The sequence below is a fragment of the Euleptes europaea genome, chromosome 13 (genome assembly GCF_029931775.1).
Source record: "Euleptes europaea isolate rEulEur1 chromosome 13, rEulEur1.hap1, whole genome shotgun sequence".
Classification (NCBI taxonomy): Eukaryota; Metazoa; Chordata; class Lepidosauria; order Squamata; family Sphaerodactylidae; genus Euleptes; species Euleptes europaea.
The window spans coordinates 46,216,437-46,237,846 of NC_079324.1; the positions used below are offsets into that span (position 1 = coordinate 46,216,437).

The 21,410-nt window shown below is 45.4% G+C and overlaps 1 protein-coding gene across 1 annotated transcript in view; it reads left to right on the top strand.

Moving 5' to 3' along the window:
* Positions 1-19,055, top strand: part of PXN (paxillin) — a 71,234-nt gene extending 52,179 nt beyond the window's left edge. Inside the window, exons 7-11 of the mRNA XM_056859243.1 lie at positions 7,812-7,982; positions 8,363-8,536; positions 13,715-13,796; positions 16,627-16,775; positions 18,789-19,055. Coding sequence (XP_056715221.1) covers positions 7,812-7,982; positions 8,363-8,536; positions 13,715-13,796; positions 16,627-16,775; positions 18,789-19,055 — 843 coding nt within the window. The remainder of the gene's footprint in view (positions 1-7,811; positions 7,983-8,362; positions 8,537-13,714; positions 13,797-16,626; positions 16,776-18,788) is intronic.
* The last annotated feature ends 2,355 nt before the right edge of the window (positions 19,056-21,410 follow it).

The following is a 21,410-nucleotide window of genomic DNA, read 5'->3' on the forward strand; positions in this document are numbered from 1 at the left end:
TCATTTCAGAAAGATAGTGTGCGCACACCTGGAAGCGCAGGAATTGTCTCTTCTTCTCAGTCACCCTTGCACCTAAAGGAAGAAGCCAATGGTGTAAGCTGTACAGTTTGCCCTGCTTCTATCATTGCTCCCGTCAGTCATTTTGCATGTGTGATAAACAGCATAGGATAAATCTCCCAGTATCTGTGGACAGAGAGGAACAGATGATTTGGCTGATAGCATATCTGGTCTCTAAAATAAGAAAGGTGCAGACATGTCCTTAGAAGTGGGTGCTTATTTGTGTTAAAGAACCCAGCACTGGGCCATCTTGGCTAACAGTATTGCATCAGAAACGAGAAGAAAGAGATGGAATACAAGGTGCCTTGTTCTCCAGATACGTAGTAATAGTGCCTAAACGTATCTGAAGTCAGGAAAGATAAATTTAAGGAAGTTATGTAAAGTTCGGCTTTTGTACAGTATCAGATAAATGTAGTATAATTGACGGTACTGTGCTCTGTAATCTTCAGTTGTCCCTGATGGAAGCTCTGTTCACGATTCGGCTCCTCTCTGCCAAACTAGCAGTTCCTCTGTATGATTCTGGAGACCCAAATCCCTCTGTTACAGAGAGGGGCTGTGTCTCAGCATGGAAACATTACCTTCTTCTCCTGGCATTTTTTAACTTAAGCATGTGCACCCATTTTTTAACTTAAGCATTAGACAGTGTTCATAAGTTTTAGCAATCTCGGTATGATATGTTCAGACATAGAACCCGACCTTCCAAACTCTTGCTAAACTAAATATGATTTTCTGGGTGCCTTTCTTTGCCTATTTGGTTTCTCCAGATGGAAACAATGTCCTGAGTACTCTGTTTTTCCATTTGATTCTGCTTGGCTCTTGGACTAGGTCTTGTTAAAAGCAAAAACAAAACTAGTGATTGCTTTGAGGTGGGATGGAGTCTTTGCACTAGGCCGAATAGGTGGAGCCTTTTTCCCCCCCTGTGTTGTCTCCTCTTGATATTTGAGACTCTCGTAAGCTGCCTTTACACTTGTTCACCTTTCTTCCTGCTTTCTTCCTAGGTTATAATTCCTGCAGAATCTCCCCTCCCTCTGAGAAGAATGGTCTCTGTTCCACCCTCTCCCCCACCACAATGTCCTAAAGACGTTTCAAAGGCCATCTCTGTCAATACCATGGTTTCTTCTTCTCCTGTCCCTCACGCGCCGCCGCCTCCACCACCTCCTCCCTTGCCTCCACCGCCACCTCCACCACCATCTCCACACGTCCCGCAGCTGCGCTATGCCCCATCCGCCCCACCTCCCCAGCCTCTGCTCCAATGGGAAATGCTTTTGGAGAACACTCATTCTCCCCAGGCATGGATCCAGACAGAGCCAGTGGCAATGGCTGCTCCACCCAAGGCAATGATGTCGGTTGGCTGCCAGACAGATGAGGATGGTTCCTTCACATCCAAGCAGGCATGCTTTTTTTCAAAAGGGTTTTTGGTTTATTAGAACTCTGCCAAACTTGGACCCAGCTCCCACAGACTTATTGACTCTCAACCCAGAGAGACACAAGCCAGCGTGGTGTAGTGGTTAAGAACAGTGGTTTGGAGTGGCGGAGGCTAATCTGGTGAACTGGATTTGTTTCCCCACTCCTACACACGAAGCCAGCCGGGTGACCTTGGGCAAGTTATAGCTCTATTAGAGCTCTCTCAGCCCCACCTACCTCACAGGGTGTCTGTTGTGGGGAAGGGAAGGTGATTGTAAGCTGGTTTGAGTCTGCCTTAAGTGGTAGAGAAAGTTGGCATATAAAAACCAACTCTTCTTCTTCTACAACTTGATTTGGGCCCAAAGGGAAATTGTAGATGTTAGTGAAAGAAAACAATTCTCAGTTTTTATAGCAGTGCTTTTCACACATGGGTGCAATAATCCATTGCCATATGTGTCTACTGGCTGCAATGGAGGTAGCATGTGTCATATGCTGAAATACTCTGTTACTCTTGGGCCAACTAACTTTTTGCATGTGGCAGTATCCCCCAAACCAGGATATCTCTAGCCCCAGAGTTCATCTTTGAGCACTTGTCAGGTAGTATGGTGTGATTTAGAGAGTATGCTTACAGAAATCATGTTCAGGCTTGCTGAAACATTGCCTGTTGAAAAGTTTTCCTCCTTGCTCGTGAGGAAACCTGTAGGGCTATAGATACATTCAGAACAGTTCCCATGAATTCTCTGAGAATAGTCTTTGTTTTCCCTGTTTGGCCCCATTCTCCATGGCTTTAATTCCTTTGGCATTAGGGTGGAAAAAGTGATGCAGAAGCATCCGTATACCACATGGCTGAGTGTTCATTTGTCTTCCTTCCTCATGTGGAAATAGTTAGAAGAGGAGAATTCCCTGAATGTTAGCAGATCAGCATAGAAAAGAATTCCCAGAGATCGTGCTTAGGTTTATAATATCTCAGCCTATACCTAGTCAGGATAGCCTTTTCTTCTCCTTCAGTTTTTGTAATACTATGGCTAGCTTTCCATTACACCCATTTTACAGATGGGAAAGCTGAGGATTGATGAATGGCTTGAGTTCCGTTCCAGCCAATGAGCTGGTGGCTAAGCCAAGACTGTAACCTAGGATTTGCCTGAACCCACAACCAAATCCTTGCAGGGGATTGTGCTGGCTCTGAAATGAACGCAGCTATAGTCTAACAGCTCTCATTATGAATTGTGCTTTGCAGGCCTTTTACACTCCGCCTCTGGACTGGGGTTCCAGTGTCCTTGCTGCCTGCCCACCCATCCCTGAGAAGGCAGGCTGTTTTCTCTCATTCCCACTCTAGCATGCCGTGTGGAAAATGGTTTTCTTAGCGTAGAAGTTGATTTGTGGCATGAGCAGAACGGGGTGGGGGAAGGGGGAAACGCGGTGGTGATTTTTCTTGAAGCATGGTGTGCGTATTTCTGAAGCATACGTCTAAACTTAGAAGCATCGGCAGCCTTCTTTGAGTTGGCATGAGCCTGCAAATCTTGTGGCATGACCTTTCTAAGGATGTCAGTTTGGCTGGAGAGTGGGAGAAATGGCAGCGAAACTGCAATCAGTTTAATGAGTTAAAGTGTGCTGGCATGTTGCAGGCTTATATTGGAAGCTTACAGAGATCGGGACTCAAATAGAAAGCTTACATAATATCATTAATGAAGAGCGTATGGGCCGGGAATGCATTGGGACTTCTTGTTCACTTTGCTTTGGTACTCATGGCTTGGGTGTATGTTTGTCACTGGGATAATTGCTTTCTTGGCTCATATTGGCAGAGTAGTGCATTTCTGGGTGGGAAATGGATGCTAGTAAACCCTATGTTTGGAAGTTGCCACATCTGGTGAGTAAAGATTGTTTCAAGTGACCAGTTGGGGAAATGGTACAAAACCCAGGCTTTTTTTTTTAATGTCACAAGTAATTAGGATAGGCACATGAGGTCCATCAGATCATTTAAAAAATGTGGACTAGTAACTTTGACCAGCTTATTTGCAGTCTTACTATAGCTATTATTATATAAATCCTGTCTGTCAAAGGCCTTTTGGGTCCATAACTGATATCTGTGCCAAGGATAGCATCCTGTGGTTGCCAACCCACCATACTGTGTCAAAATTCCAGTGGTGCCCATAAGCTGTAAAGGTTGGGGACCCCTGCTTTAGACTGTTGTCTAAGTTGGAAGTGGGTCTCAGGCTAAGAAAGGTCTTTGCAAATACCAGCTACCTGAGAACCTTTTCATGGAAGACGCTGGGGCTGACTATGGGGCTTTCTGCATGCAAACCATGTACTCAGCCACTATGCCACAATCCCTCCATACAAGTAGACTGTGAGTGGACTGGCATTTGATGGAGGAGGCTCCCGGCTACAGAAAAGGAGCCCATATATGCAGCCACTTAGCCCAATTTTTATTCTTATACCAGCATTATATTATATGTGTGTGTGTGTGTGTGTTAAGTGCTGTCAAGTCGCTTCCTACTCATGGCGACCCTATGAATGAAAGTCCTCCAAAATGTTCTATCTTTGACAGCCTTGCTCAGATCTTGCAAATTGAAGGCTGTGGCTTCCTTTATTGAGTCAATCCATCTCTTGTTGGGTCTTCCTCTTTTCCTGCTGCCCTCAACTTTTCCTAGCATGACTGTCTTTTCCAGTGACTCTTGTCGTCTCATGATGTGACCAAAATATGATAGCCTCAGTGTAGTCATTTTAGCTTCTAGGGTCAGTTCAGGCTTGATTTGATCTATAACCCACTGATTTGTTTTTTTTGGCAGTCCACGAAATCCGTAACTCTCTCCTCCAACACCACATTTCAAAGGAATCTATTTTCTTCCTATCAGCTTTCTTCACTGTCCAGCATTATATTAGATCAGTTAATTAATCCATTATCTCTTGTGGCTCACAAAGCTCTCTCCAGTCATTCCTGGGCACGCAATGAACCCTTCACTTTTGCAGTGTTTTTTTTTTTTTTTAATATTGTGCAGTAGTAGATTAGTGTTCTAAGACAGATGAAATGCCATCTGTTCCCCCAACACATAGCATGCCATGGCACCTGCCCCATGTTTCAGAAAAGTGGGCCAGGCCATGCATGATGGGGCTTGTTGCCTGGTGGTTCCCACCTTGAAACAGCTGCCAGAAGAAGGGGTAAGCTGAGAGAGTCTCCCTTGGGTGCAGGTCACTTGCCAAGGAAGGAAGTAAATGTGGCCCTTTTGGTTGATGGTAATGGCAAATGTGGCTCTTCGTGAGCTGTGCATACCACTAGTCTAAGATGTACACAACTGTTGGCCTTTTTGTTAAAATGGACTAACATGCATGGGTGATTGCTTAAAGTGGCTGCATGTTCTGCTGCCGTGTGGCTATCACCAATTTTATTTATTTATTTTATTATTCAATTTGTATCCCGCCCTCTATCCCCGGCCAAGGCTGGGCTCATCATTATCAAAACAAACATACAATATAATAAAACCATAATATATAAAACCCTTAAAATATTAACAAAAAATGGTTCCCATTTGTTAGTCAATTGATTAATTAAAACAAGTGGCGCTCATCACAAGAACATAGGGCCACAGTGGGCCTGGAGGAACAGTCAGGGCCCCTGATCTGAGTTGGTAATAGCATGGAGGGGGTAGGGAGGCCAGCTCTGATGACGGACCGTTGCTGCCCTCCGCTATAGATAGCTTTGAGATTCGGGGCATGGTATCCTGAGAAGGAACCTGTTGGAAGACCTTTAAGAAATAAAATTGTTGGTATCCTGGGAAGGAACCTTATGAAGGATTCTTGGATACGGATTCTTTAATATGAAATAAGAGATGAGATATATAAAGTTGGTGAAGTGGAACTGATGAAGAACTGAAACGGCCGTCTTCCTCTTCACTTTTGATCCCCTGCTTTGGGACTGAGTAATACCTGGAATCTGCACCTGAAAGAAGAAAAAAAGCCTAGAATTGGTTTCTGTTGGACTTTTTGTCTGTCTTTAGGATAGTGAATTTTGGAAACCTTGGATTATTGTGACTTTATGTCTTTATGCTTAAGAAATAGGACTTTTTCTATGTGTTTGTCAATGTTATTGTACAGTGTAGTCTGTTGTTTAGCTATACTTTGTATGGTTGATCTGTGTTGGATCTGGAGTAACTACATTTATACACAGAGGTGTCTATTTTGGCCTACTAACCTCCAGGTATTAGCTGGAGATCTCCTGCTATTACAACTGATCTCCAGCCGATAGAGATCAGTTCCCCTGGAGAAAATGGCCACGTTGGCAATTGGACTCTATGGCATTGAAGACCCTCCTCTGCCCAAACCCCGCCCTCCTCAGGCGCCGGCCAAAAAACCTCCCGTCGGTGGCGAAGAGGGACCTGGCAACCCTAATGTAACATGTGGGGAATGAACACAGAAGTATTAGAGTAACCCATGCTCTTTAGTGTCTAGTTTGATTATGGAAATCCAGTGATCTCTGCCTGCTGGGCAGGGCTTTGCACCAAACACCTTGGTTGGGCCTGGCTCCTAAAGAACGTCGTCGGTCTTTTGGAATTCTTAGTGTCCAGATCCATTTCTAACCATAGACTTTTTAAGTCTGTGTGGCCTGGTGGAGGGATTGTTTGATGGTGCTTGCTGAAGGCTGCCAGCAGAAACAAGACAGAAGAGAGGAGCTTGCCTAACACCAGACTGGGGAGTTTATGGCAGATTTTCACCAGGGACTTCCCAGAACTTGCTCATTCTCTTAATCACTGTACCTCACCAGTTCCAAGTCATAACTGAAAGTGTGTGGTTGATACCTGATGAAATCTCAGAAGTTGATACTCTGTGTGTGTGTTTAACAAGATGTCCAGCAGCCAAGAGCAGAGCTTCCGTGCCATTACATTCTGATGAGGGCAGAAAGGTGGGCTATGAAGTCTGTAAATAAATAAATGCCCTGTTGACTTGACAGCCCTTACTACCACCCACTAGTTCTCATCCACTCCCACCCCCACTGTAACTAGAAAAACCAGAATTATAATGGTTGCTCCTTTTCAGAAGCAGCATTTAGCTTACAATAGCACCAAATTTTAGGTGCGCATGTATGCATTTTTGGGGGGCACAGAGCATACACATCCTTATCTCTCATTATGATTATTATCACTATATCTGCCAGTAAATTACATGGCTTGTGCCAGTCACAGACGATGTCAGGGTCTCTCTACGTACTCACGGAATCCCCAGGTATAAAAAAAGTTTTAGTTAAACAAAGAAAAAAGGAAATAGCCTGATGAGGTCTGAATGTGCTCTAGAAGCCGCAGACTGTTGAGAGCAGTTCACAGTGAAGGAGAAGGTGGGGGGGACCAGAGGGATATGGGGAAATCGGCTTGCTCAGGTTCCTAAGAGTTTGTAGTATCTGGAGGGGGAGATTTGGGTTGGGGGTGGGGAACTTCCCAGTTGTTTCTCTGTCTTCCCCCTTGCAGTTCCTCCCAGCCACCCCTGCTTGTGAAGTACTATTATCCATAATTTATGCCATAGTATTCCTCCTCTGGCCACAGTACACCATGCAAGAGGTTTTCTAAGTGCAGACTTTCAATATTGTTACATGCTGAGCATGAACAGCCTTTCCTAGGAGGAGAAGGCAGATGAGGCATTTCGTTTCCACAAGCTCTGAAGGGCAGAATGACTGCTGGAGACATGCTGATGTGTTCATGCTTTTTGTATGTACAGGTCTGTTCTTGTGAGCGCTTGGCTTATGGGATACCTCCTCCCTTTGTCCCCTCCCTGCCCCAGTCTTCGTTGGAACAGCTGGCAGAGGATGAGGCATAGTTTCTTGTCCCAAAAGGCAGTGTTTAAAAGTACACAGCATAAACCCTCGTATACTTAAAGCTGAGTCACAGGTTAAATTCTTACTCGTGTTGGAGATGTAATACTCACTCTCCTAGCATATGGACTGATGCAGCGGCTGTGCCAAAGCTAAACGGGTCTCGATCTGGTCCAGTGCCTGAATGGAGAACTCTGTGTACACTGCCCTGAATTCCATGATGGAAAAAAGGTGGTAGATAAATATATCATGTGGTGCCCCTGTACATTTTTGGCATTGTTTAATTACAAAGTGATTTGTTTTGGAAACTATCCTAAACTGCCCTTGGAGATGTTCAAACCTTTGACTTTCTTGGTTTGGGCTGCTTGCAGTGACAGAATTCATGAAATCTCTCATTGTGATTTTTTAAATTCTTTGCTGCATTCTGTGCTTGCATTATCCTCTCTGTTATCCACTTTCAAGAGACCACAAAGCGGCATGATGGTCTTCTGTGGGGAGAAGTGCTTCAGTATAATGCTCATCTTATACTCTCTGTTTTGGCTCTCTCTTGCAGTTCATGTCGCAAGGGAAAGGTGGGAACAGCTACCCGTCCTCTACTCCTCCGAAGCCTGGCAGCCAGTTGGACAGCATGCTCGGAAGCCTCCAGTCTGACTTGAACAAACTCGGAGTAGCGACCGTTGCCAAAGGTGTCTGCGGAGCATGCAAGAAACCAATAGCTGGGCAGGTGAGTCTGAGGGAACCAGCCCCCCCGTTGGGAGAGTCTTGAGCTACACTTGGGAGGGCTTTTAAAATCAAATGGATGAACGGACTGGCGATGCTGAAGAAACTGAAGTACTCTATTTATCCACTGGCCAGGTACGCTGTAAGCTCCTCCAGTGACCTCTGCCCTGCCCCTGAGGGACTGCCCTCTCCTGAGATGATAGGTAATTCAGTTTTCATGCTATCCCAGTCCAGGGATCCACCCAAGTTAGTAGAAGTTTCTCTGATTTTGCGCTGAACTCTTCCTGATGCGTTATCGTGTGAGATGCCAACACTTGGAAGGTGAAGCGTCTGCTGAAGCCAAGTCTCTCTTCTCTCCTCTCCTCTCCCCTCGCCCTCCCTCAGGTTGTTACAGCGATGGGGAAGACGTGGCACCCTGAACATTTTGTCTGTACCCATTGCCAGGAGGAGATAGGGTCACGGAACTTCTTTGAGCGCGACAGCCAGCCCTACTGCGAGAAGGACTATCATAACCTCTTCTCCCCACGCTGCTACTACTGCAACGGCCCCATCTTGGATGTGAGTCCCTGATCTGTGTGTAGTTCTCTGTGTGCGTTTATATTTACTTATATATTCATTTATATCCAGTGTATCTGTTCAGTGGAGATCCAAAACAGCTTACAATATCATTCGTCCCCCTCTCCTGGCTAACTTCTTGGCCAGCGTGGTGTAGTGGTTCAGAGCAGTGGTTTGGAGTGGTAGATTCTAATCTGGAGAACTGGGTTTGATTCCCCACTCTTCCACATGAGCGGCCGACTCTAATCTGGTGAACTGAGTTGGTTTCCTCACTCCTGCACATGAAACCAGCTGTGTGACCTTGGGCTAGTCACAGCTCTCTCTCAGCCCGACCTACCTCACAGGGTGTCTGTTGTGGGGAGGGGAAAGGAAGGTGATTGTAAGCCAGTTTGATTCTTCCTTAAGTGCTAGAGAAAGGCGACATATAAAAACCAACTCTTCTTCCTCCTCCTCCTCCTCCATTTTATGTGCGCCACCACCCTGTGTGTTAGGTTAAGCTGTAAGAGAGTGAAATTGGCCCAAGGTCACCCAGTGAGTTTCCATGGCAGCATGGGCATTTGAACCTGGGTCTCCAGGATCTTAGTCTGTCACTTTAACTTCTGTGCCATGCTGGCTCTTGCTTCTCAATAGATGGGCTGTGGGCCACCTCAAACCTGCTCAGGTTTGCTTTCTCCTTTACTAATTCAGTGATTGTTGGCAATCCAGGTACTGACCTTCATGTTGATGTGTTTTATGATACTGGACATATACATGCAAGTGGTTTTTTTTAAACCCTGCCTTTCCATCATATATGGGGTTGGTTCCCATGGATCCATCTGCTAATGGTGGCAGTTTCCCCCAGGGCAAGGAGTTTTCCTCTGCTGCAAGAAGTGATTGCCAAAGGGTTAGTTAAGGTGCCTCTGGACTCTGGTTTGTTTTGCAAGAGATGAGCCTCTCACAACAGGGGAAGGCTCCTTGCCATGGAGGAAAAGTACCGCCATTAGCAGAACAGATATATGGCTTCCAATCCATGGCCTTCAAGGTGTTCTAGGGAAACAGTAAAATGAATTAACAGTGTACACTAGGAGATGCCTTTCACTAGTGGATTGATTTAATAACTGTCAAACGAGTTCCAATGGCTGTAAAGGCTTGAGCAGAGAGATAACACAGCCATAAAACTATACAACAAAAGCAAGTAAAACGACAGATAACCCCCCTTCCCCAATATAAAGCAGTTCAAGATGAGTAAACGTTAAAGACTCAGGCAGACAGAACTTGATTGCACATGGTGACAGGCAGGAGGAAGTGCCACAGTGAAGGCCCCATAAACAGCCATGTAAAAGTATGATAAAACAGTATGTACAATCCCAGCAATTTCAAGTGTCAGGAACCATTTAGAAAAGGCTGCTGTTACACAAAAGCATGAGTGAACAAAAATGTCTCCTTCTGACTTGAGAAAAACATCAGGTTTAGTGCTGGGGGAGAACATTCCAAAGTTGGGTCACCACCACTAAAAAGGCCCTGCTTCTTGTTGTTATCTGCCTTGCCTTCCAAAAAAGGGGGAAGCTGGAGCAGGGCCTCAGCTGATGACCTTAACAGATGGGTTAAAAATAAAAGGGAAAGATTCTGGATCTGAGCAGTTTAGATAATCCTTACAGCCACCTTGCAAGGAAGGTCTGCAGCATTATTACTCTGTTACGACTGAAAGCAGAGGCTGAGAGCAAGTCCTTTCCTTGAGGCACCCGATGAGTTCATGGCTGAAGTAAGACTTGAATCTTGTAGCTCATGCTCTCAACCAACAAGTGACACCAATTTCATTACATTTACTTGCCTGTGGTGGCTGTACACAATGCAGGTGTGTAGCTGGTGATGGCCTAGAAGCCAAGAAGTCAGCCAGATCTTCACACCAGTTTGAGCAACTCTGTTCTCATTTTTGCCCCAGTTTCAATGGAATCTTCCATATTGTATAATAGAGAAGCCAGGGTCACATATATCTTCAATTGCACATCACTATAATAAGTTTTGAGAGGCCAGCGTGGTGTAGTGGTTAAGAGCAGCGGACTCTAATCTGGAGAACCAGGTTCAGTTCCCCACTCCTCCACATGAAGCCTGCTGGGTGACCTTGAGCCAGTCACAGTTCTCTCCGAACTCTCTCAGCTCACACAGAGGCAGGCGATGCAAACCACTTCTGAACATCTCTTGCTTTGAAAACCCTGTGGGGGTCACCATAAGTCAGCTATGACTTGACAGCACTTTCCACCACCATAATAAGTTGCAACATGGACTGATACAGTGAAACCCAATAGTCCAGACAGAACTAGGAACTTTATTTTACCCTTCACCCCCTCACCCCACCCTTCCAATTAAAGATTCTCAGTCACTGTGGACAGATAGTAATAATTTATTGCTTTTAGTAGCATCTTTTTTCTTTTTGCTGGTTCAACAAAAAACCTTTAATTTAGGGTCAATAGCATCCTGAATAGTGCACAGAATCTACTGCATAGTATCTGTTACCCTGAAAACCTTGTTGGTCTGTAAGGTGCGACTGGACTTGAATCTAACTGTTCTATTGCAGACCAATACAGCTACCCTCTGAAACCTGCTGCATAGTAGTCTGGGGAGGGGCTCAGTGGCAGAGCATCTGCTTGGCATGCAGAAGGTCCCAGGTTCAATCCCCGGCATCTCCAGTTAAATGGATTAGGCAGGTAGGTGATGTGAAAGGCCCCTGCCTGAGACCCTGGAGAGTTGCTGCCGGTCTGAGTAGACAGAACTGACTTTGAGGGACCAAGGGTCTGATTCAATATAAGGCAACTTCATGTGTTCATGTGTTTATAATAGTCAAGAATCCCTCACCTCCTTAGAGTATGCAGTCTAGCTGGGCATGCTTGTACAGGAAGTCACAGCCTTCTGTTTTTTTCATTCCAGTTCTAGTTTTCATCTGTTTGTCTTAAAGCACATATGCTGTTCTTCCAAAGCTCAAAACAGCACACAGAATTCAAGAGCATATCACTGTAATAAGTTCCAGTACGAACCGATACAGTTAGACAACAGCAAAGTCACAGCAGCAAAATGAACCAAATATTTGCCAAATGGAAAAGGAGTATCTTTGCATACCTTGCAAAAAGGCTTGGAGAGATGAAGCATTCTGAACCTGTTCAGGAAGCCATTTCTGCAGTGTGGAGGCTGCCACAAAAAGGCCCGAGCTCTTGGCACTGCAATTCTCACCTGCTGGAATGGTAGAACCTACAACTGGGCCTGCTTGTTCACTTGCTGGTCTGAAGATCATAGAATTATAGAGTTGGAAGAGACCACCAGGGTCATCTAGTCCAACCCCCTGCACAATGTCCTGCATTGTGCACTATCCCCCCCCACACACAGTGACCCCTACTCCATGCCCAGAAGATGGCCAAGATGCCGTCCCTCTTGTAATCTGCCTAAGATCATGTGTCACAGGCTCTTATGGTGAAAAAGTGATTCCTTGGGTATCCCAGACCATTAGGGGCTTTTGATACCAAACTCTTTATACAGTTCTTAAAAAGCAGGGTTTTTTAAAAAAATAATTCAGTCTTTGAAAAGATGGGGACTTTTTAATACCGAGTCAGACTATTGGTCTGTCAAAGCTAGCATTATCTGTTGTAATTGGTAGCAGTTCTCTAGAGTGTCAGGCAGAGGTTTTTCACATCATCTACTACATGATCTGTATAACTGGAGATGCTGGAGCTCGAACCTGGGACCTCCTGCATGCAAAGCAGATACGCTGCCGCTGAGCCATGGGCCCCACCCCTGGAAGGGAAGCAGGTGGGAAAATTCTGAGTTTATATCTCAGGATTATTTCAGAGTGGCAGGTTCAAAATTCCCTTGGTATCATGCCAGACACATCAAGTTGACAGCCTTCCAGGTGTGCAGCCAAGACCACACCCTAATTACTTTATAATAATCTATCAGTTCTTGGTTCTGCCTTTGTGGTCACCTTTGTAGGCTTCAAATGCCTCATGCAAGCAAGGATGCAATGAATGGTTGGGGCAGAGGAACTGTTGTTCCCAATGGTGTGCTTTAAGATTTACTTATCTACATTTTAGCATTCCATTTATCTTCAGTTCTCTGTTTGGGTGCTCATTTATAGTCCGCAACCTGTGATGTCCTTGCCTACCACTTTCTCAGTTCATTTTTATACAAATATAGATTGTGGTGCTTGTGAGGTCATAGGACCATAAGGCAATTAATCTAATTTAACATATCTCAATGTTGTTAGCCCCCCTCCCTCTTTTTTGGGGTGTAAACTACTGAGGATGGTGTGGCATAGTGATTAGAGTGCTGGGTGAGTGGTAGAGCATCTGCTTTGCATGCAGAAGGTCCCAGGTTCATTTACCAGAATCTCCAGTTAAAAGGAACAGGCAGCAGGTGATAATGAAAGGCCTCTGTCTAAGTCCCTGAAGAGTGGCTGCCAGACGGAGCAGACAATAATGACCTTGTTGAAGGCTTTCACAGTCAGAGTTCATTGGTTCTTGTAGGTTATCCGAGCTGTGTGACCATGGTCTTGGTATTTTCTTTCCTGACGTTTTGCCAGCAGCTGTGGCAGGCATCTTCAGAGGAGTAACACTGAAGGACAGTGTCTCTCTGTCCTTCAGTGGTACTCCTCTGAAGATGCCTGCCACAGCTGGTGGCGAAACTTCAGGAAAGAAAATACCAAGACCACGGTCACACAGCCCGGATAACCTATAAGAACCAATAATGACCTTGATAGACCATCAGTCTGTTTCAGCTGGAAGCTGTGGAAATGCCCTTTTGTAAAGCTTCTTCAAAAAGTCTGAGGATTGGAAAGTTCTATAATGTCATTAGGTCAGTCTCACACAGGAGCCCATCTCCCCAGTTGAAATACATTCCTGTCCTGGTTACTTCCTGTATTTCCACCATACTCCCCATGTCTGTTTTATTTATTTAGTTTGTACATTTTTGCCTGGCCTTTCTCCCCGAGAGCTCAGAACAATGTCCATCACTCTCCCTTCTTCCATTTTATCCTCACACTTCCTTCACAGGGTTGTTTAGACTGAGTGGAGGTGACTAGCCCACGGTCATCCAGCAAGCTTCATGGACAGAGTTGGGATTTGAACCTGGGTCTCTCAGATCCTAGTTCACAACCCTGACTGCTATGCTATTTTGATTTTGGCTACATGCTGACTGCTTGTGGTTTCTTACTATCAGAAAGTGGTGACTGCGCTGGATCGGACATGGCACCCGGAACACTTCTTCTGTGCACAGTGTGGAGCGTTCTTTGGCCCTGAAGGTATGGTTGCCGAGAGCGATTGACAGATCACACACTGATCACTCAATGATTTAGAACAGAAGAGCTTGCAGCCAAATATGTTAAACTACCTCCAAGTACAACAGCTTGATTGGAGTCCAGTAGTACCTTAGAGATCAACAAGAGTTTCAGGGTATACGCTTTCGGGAGTCAAAAGCTCCCTACGTGAGATACCATCTGATGAAAGGAGCTTTGACTTTCGAAAGCTTATACCGTGAAAATCTCTAAGGTCTCTAAGGTGCTACTGGACTCGAATCTAGCTGTTCTACTGCAGACCAACATGGTTACCCCCTGAAATTGCATTTGAGGTGTGATGAGGAGATCATGGAATCATAGAGTTGGAAGGGACCACCAGGGTCATCTAGTCAACCCCCTGCACAATGCAGAAAATTCACAACTACCTCCCCCCACCAACACCCCTAGTGACCCCTACTCCATGCCCAGAAGATGGCCAAGATGCCCTCCCTCTCATGATCTGCCTAAGGTCATAGAATCAGCATTGCTGACAGATGGCCATCTAGCCTCTGCTTAAAAACCTCCAGGGAAGGAGCACTTACTACCTCCCAGGGAAGCCTGTTCCACTGAGGAACCACTCTAACTGTTAGAAAATTCTTCCTAATGTCTAGATGGAAACTCTTTTGAAAGTTCAGTGGCTGGTGTTGGAACCGTGATCACCTTTTCGCAATGCGAGTCATCACTTAATGTGGCCCATTTTTGTGTGTAAAGTGCTGTCAAATTGCAGCCGACTCATGGTGACCCCTCATGGAGTCTTCAAAGGAAGAGATGCTTAGAGGTGGTTGGCCATTGTCTGCCTTTGCACAGCAGCCCTGGACTTCTCTGGTGGTCTCCCATCCAAGTACTAACCAGGGCTGACCCTGCTTAGCTTTTGAGATCTGATGAGATCAGGCTAGCCTGGACTATTCCAGTCCATGGCCCATTTGGGTAGCCTTAATAATAAAAACACCTAGTAGATTGTCAGGAGTTCAAATGTTGTGCAAATAGGACGCTGAGAGAAAGAGTGGCTTTCCTACCTAGTAAATTCAGTGGCAGAGGTGAGATTTGACCTGGGATTTTTTGGATCCATAGCACATTCTCTCCTAGCCACTGTGCTGCACTAATTCTCAGCGTCATAACAGAAAAACTGTGTAGAGCAAATCGTCTTAATGGCATTAAGATTACATATGATTGTTTAGTCCTATTCTCAGGAAGTAAGGTTGCTGCACAAAAAAACAGGTCACAGAGAGGTCAGATGGTTGCAGTAGCATCCCTGAAATATGACTTCCATAGCCCACAGACAGTATTGCTAACTGCTGAAATCTGCAACTCTGTGGTCCTCTTCCTCCCTGCCGCCGCCCCAGTGTAGGTTGTTAGAGCAGGCTGTTCCAGGTGCATAGCTAACAACTGCTCACTGTCTCTTATACATTGTGGGTCATACAATGAAAAGGCCACCTAGTGCAATTCTTCTGCTGCAGAGCAGGGCCAAAGACTTCTAGCAAAACTCACTCTCGGTCCAGAAATGCCATGAAGGAGCTGTGGCTCAGTGATGAAGCACCTGCTTTTCGTACTGAAGGCCCCAGGTCCCTCCCTGGCATCTTCAGCTGAAGGGTCTTAGGCAATAGGTACTGAGAAAGCCCTTTCTCCAGCATAGACCTTGGAGGGTAACCATAAAAAAACCCACATGAAAAAAGCCCACAAGAAAATTGCTCACAAAAAAAACCCCACGGCCATAAATGTACACAAGAAAAAAGCCCACATGGAAAAAAGCCCACACCACCTTGGAGAGCATCTGCCTGTCAGAGTAAGTTATACTATCAGCGAAGCCTCTTCAGGAATCACTGACCATTGTCTGTAGTCTAAATCTGACTATTGGCTAAACTCTGAGTGTGGCACGGGGTGCGTTCTCTAAGCCTGCCCCAAAAAGAAATGTCCTTGACCTTATTTCGTGTCAATGAATGAGCTGGAGCTTACCACCAAGATTTCTCCTGAATAATGCAATGTGTAGCTTTGAGGGGAGAACCTCAAAGAAGCACACTTTGTGTCCCCTTGTTAAGTTTTTTTTTTTAGAAGGTTTGCATCAGTTCCCACCCTTCTAAGATGTTAGTGGGAGCTCAGAACAAATCCAGCACTGCACCAACAGAATTCTTTCCCCCAGGATAGGTTCACTGGGCAGCATCTTTGCAGAATTTTTAATGCTAAGTGATAACAGTCTTATTTTCCTCAGACCTAGTTGCAGCCTAGTTTTTAAACTGGGCATCTTCTATTTGTTACAACAGTAATTTGGGGGTGACTTTGTCAGGGGAACTAGTGGATTAACAGTTATCCAGAACACACCACCAGAACTCCTTGGCTTTGTAGAAAACAGTGCACGTTTATTTTGTACAGTGCACAGATAAAAACTACCATCACGTACACTTACTCCACTATATTTTCCCAACACAGAGTAATTGTCATACAGACTTATATACAGTACTGCACCAGATACCAATTAGGCCACCTGTAGACCTGCCCACAGTATTGCATCAGCCTACTGCCTAAATCTGGTTTGCTGCAGTTCACTCTGGGACCTGCAAGGCTCTTGCTGCCTCTTGCATCAGCTTAGATGTCCCTGATCTGACAGCTCTTTGACAACTGTCTCTGTCAAACTTATTATGAGCAACTTGTATCTCTGACAGACTTTACTTAATTTGCTGCGTAATCTGTATGCCACTTAGACCCTCCAAAGCAGTTTATAAATGTGCAAAGTAATAGGCTAACGTACAAAGGTCAAGCTGGAGCTGACGTATTTTTGTTTTGTTCCTTCCTCCCATGGCAGGCTTTCATGAGAAAGATGGCAAGGCTTATTGTCGCAAGGATTACTTTGACATGTTTGCCCCGAAGTGTGGAGGTTGTGCCCGGGCCATCCTGGAAAATTATATCTCTGCCTTGAATACCCTTTGGCACCCTGAGTGTTTTGTCTGCCGGGTAAGTGCAGTGCAGATTTCCCCCTTCCTTTCCTTCCTTTGGAATTGTTTATCCCCAAGGTTGCCACTGGTGTCATTACAGATATCTTCTGTCTTGTAATTCCACTTACTACACTGCTTATAGTATACCATGCTTTAGGCCAGTGGTTCTCAACCTGGGTCCATATGGCCCCCCCCGGGGGGGCCAGGATATTACAAGGGGGCCACAGGTGAAAATTGCATAAATAGGGGGCCACGGCATAAGACTAGGGGGCCACAGAGGAAAGTGAGAAGTGAAGAAAACAGAGAAGTGACTGAGAAAAGCAAACAGAGAAGTGAAGAACATAGAAAACAGTGGTAGAGGCTTTGTTCTCCCTTGTATGTGAACACTGTTGTTTATTAGCGTGTTGTATTCACATGTTCCTCTAATTCTGTGAATGATTGCGTTGTTTGTTGGGTGTTTTATGTTGTAGGGGTGCCTTGCCTTTATTCTGTAACCCCACCTTGAGTCTCAGTGATAAAAGCAGGCTAGAAATAAACTAAATAAACAAATACTTAGGAATAAGAAGGCTCTCTTTTTAGCAGACAGTTCTGGAGTATTTGAGAGGGTGACTGGGAGCCCTGCTGTTCAGAGTGGTAAGCTGCAATACTCTGTTCATGACCTGAGTTCAATCCCAACGGAAGTCGGTTTCAGGTAGCCGGCTCAAGGTTGACTCAGCCTTCCATCCTTCCGAGGTTGGTAAAATGAGTCCCCAGCTTGCTGGGGGTAAAGGGAAGATGACTGGGGAAGGCAATGGCAAACCACCCCGTAAACAAAGTCTGCCTAGTAAATGTCATGATGTGACATCACCCCGTGGGTCAGGAATGACCTGGTGCTTGCACAGGGGACTACTTTTACCTTTTTTTTCTGGGAAGACCGATGCCTAAAAAGGTTTCCGCATCTGCTCCTGCTGGTGTCAGAATTCCTGCTTTCCCCTTTAGACATGCACTTCGTCAGTGCTTCTCTTGTATATCGTTCAGTGCTTCTGGAAAAGCTTCTCCCATGTATTGTTTTGGCTGCTGTCAGTATCCCTTCCTTCAAGAAAGGGTGCTTCTAAACCCCACCCTGCCCCACCCCCGCATATACAGGGGCACCAGGAGATGTGCACATCAGTTGAATTTACATTTTGACAATGCATTTATTTATTTATAACCCGTTTCTCATCCTAGTTGGGACTCAAAGTGTCTTAGAACATCATTCTCCCTTCCTCCTTTTTCCCACAACAACCCTGTGAGGTAGGCCAGACCGAGAGTTTGTGACATGCTCAAGGTCACCCAGCAAGCTTCCATGGTAGAAGTGGGGATTTGAACCTGGGTCTCCCAGGATCCTGGTCCGACGCTCCATCCACTACACCATGCCAGCTTGCTGGTTTTGGCAGTGTGGCCCTTACAGCCCCACCTCTTAAACATCTAGGTAGGACTGCAGATCTTCTGAGAAATCCCAAGCAGAACCACACATTTCTGTGAGATGTGATATTTTTCTATTTAGGACCCTCCCCATGGGGAACCACTGGAAAATGCAGCTGTCCACCTACTTCTTGAAGTGGTGCTGTTTAGTAAATGCTTTTACCACCTTGAAAATGATGAAAGCATATGCTGGGCTCTTCTTGTGCAATGAAGACTAGCTTCTGCATGTGTATTGGCTTTGCCATTAGCAGAAACAGTTGCTGGGTGGAGAGAGGGAGAGAACCATCTCTGCTGCTTGCAAGCAGTGCTCATGAACCACAAATCAGCTCTGACAGCATCAATTGTTTTTTTTTTTTTAAAGGGCGTGGGAAAGCAGTGATGGATATAGTTCAGTTATCTCGTTTCCCCTCCCTTCTGCCTGTCAAACAGGTGTTCGGAATGGACAGCAGTGACCATGTGTATTTTTTAGGGGTTAGGGAAAGAATTGCTCTTGACATTCCCTAGAATGGAGCCTCTCTTTGCTACTAGCGCTGTGCTTTCTCCCTTTTTTTTGTTTACTGATTATGGCTTTGCTTCTCCCCCCCAACAGGAATGTTTCACTCCCTTCATCAATGGCAGCTTCTTTGAACATGACGGGCAGCCTTACTGCGAGGTGCATTACCACGAGCGCCGTGGCTCGCTGTGCTCTGGCTGCCAGAAGCCCATCACGGGGCGCTGCATTACCGCGATGGCCAAGAAATTTCACCCGGAACACTTCGTCTGTGCCTTCTGTCTCAAGCAGCTCAACAAAGGAACCTTCAAGGAGCAGAACGACAAGCCCTACTGTCAGAACTGCTTCCTGAAACTCTTCTGTTAAAGGTTGAAGTCAGCGTTGTTTTGCTGTCCTGCCAGGAAGGACCCCCACCTTTTTGGACATGGCCACAATTCAGCAACCAGTGGCCTGTGTGGGCTGAAAGAGGAGAAGAGGAAAAGGATGTGTGTGTGTGGTGTGTGTGTGTATTTGAATGGTGGGATGGCATGGGATGAAATGGGATGCTTACCTGCTGTTCTGGAAAGATGAATCCAGAGAGAGATGCACAACAGTCCATTCAATTCAAAGCTGTATTTTTTAGCTGGGGAATGCCTAGGGCTGCTGCTAATGTAGCAGATTGGCATCTGAGCCAAGCCAAGGGGGTTCATTTGGGTGGGTTTTGAAAGACAAACCTGTTTTCATTGCGTTTTCTTGATAGCGAGGATTCAGACAACCACACAAAAGAGCTTCAGCTTGGTGACAGGAGAGGTGAATTCTCCTTTCCCAAAAATATGTGGGAGAATCAGAGCTGAGATCTCACTTTCCAGTGACCCACTACAAGGGCCGTATTTGTAGGTGCTGATGTGTGCAAGATTCTCTGTGAGGGTATCAATGGCGCAGACATGCGATAGACCATCTTTCCAGCCTTTGCCTCTGAGTCTGAAGTGTCTGGAGGGACACCAGGTCTGCCATCCTATGTATGCGCAGCATGAAGTACTGATTATGTACATCTCTTGTCTTTTACTGAAATGGAGACATCTCTCTTTTCTGGGATGCTAAATTCCCCACTATTTATACCACCCATTTCCCAGACATTCTCCAATTCCAGGTGATTTTGGTGGGCATAAAACAATAATACAATTACTTTTAGGAGAAAGTCCAGATGAGCAGGTTGTCCCAGCCCTCCTGGGGAATGAAGTTTGTATACCAGGGTGCAACCCATTTCCTGATTTCCTCCAGAAGGCAAGACAAACTTAAGCTATATCAGCATTAGCTTTTTGTCCTTTCTCTGTCATTATTTAACAAACCTCTCTTGATCTTGTTTAACTTGCCCTTTCGAGGCGGACTTCTGAGCAATAATTCTTTCACCTGTTGGCTTACAACTAAAGAATCCTTCAGCTCTCCCTCTCTGCAGTTTGGGTGAGAGAGACTGACTTTTGCTATGGAACCGAATACTGTGTGTTTGGGGTTGGGTGGGCTGGGTCTGGGTGGGGGAATGTTGATTTCTACACTGAGTATTGAATTCATAACAGAACAACTTTTTAAATATCTTGTATGGAAATTTAGGTTTTTTTAAAGAAATGATTTTCAACGGATGACTTTCATATCTGATTGTTCTGGGCAGGGCCCCAGGTGTGTTGGTTCCTGCATCTTATAGCCTCAATGCTTTTGTTAAATACAACTATATTAACATAACTATTGTCTTTTTTAAAGAAACTGGGGCGGGGGAGAGAATGTGCAAGCAGCGTGCGCGTGTATGTGTGTGTGTGAGAGAGATGGGTTGGGTTCTTTTTTTTGTTTATTTGCTTATTAAGTAGCTTTTGTATTGAACAGAGCTCAACTGGAAATGGTTTTTAAAAAAATAACCTGTAAACTGCTGTATTTGGAATAACTCGCCTTTCTCTCAAAGCTAGAGCACTGGCATTTTAGGCGAGTCTGAATTGCCTTCAATAGGGAGAAAGAGCTCAAAGCTAACCTTCTGGGGTCGAGCTTCATCATCTCTGTCAGTGGCTAATGTTAGGCCCTGGATATCAGTACTCCATATAATGCTACCATAGTGGTGTCCTTTTTTTGGACAAATGTGCCATATCTCATGTCCAAAGTAAGAGACTGCAACTCTAGTGTGCATTGAAGTATGTATGCGTGCATGCACGCATGCACATTGGTGCCTTGGTGTGCTTTTGTTGCTACTGAGCACGCAAAGAAGCAAGTAGAAAGGGGAGAGAGGAACAGAAGTACTGGCCTGGATTTATGCTACATTCAGTCCCTGGAGGTCCTTCTGTTCTAGTCCAGGGGTGGCACAAGACCCCTCTTCCTGAGTACCACCTTCTACTGCCAGCTGGCCATTATGTGATAGTATCTGTGGGCGTGCTTTCTCAGAGGTCAGGTATCTAAGCTTCACCTTTGATTGTGGGGCACAGTTAGACAGGCTTAAGTTTTGCAAACTGAGAACCAAATGGCGAAGGATGAGTTTCCATCTATTTCAAGATAATTTTGTTATGTGGCTTCTTTTTAGCCAGCTCATATAAGTCTTCTGTACCCAGTTGCATCTCCGCATGGAATGGGGAATGAAGCAACACAGTGGCTTGCAAAAATGCTGCCAGATATTGAGCAGTTTTGAGAGCAATCCATTGGGTCAGTCAGAGGAAGTCTGTAATGAAGGGTGAAGACAAATCTGGGTGGATCCAACCAGGTACTCTT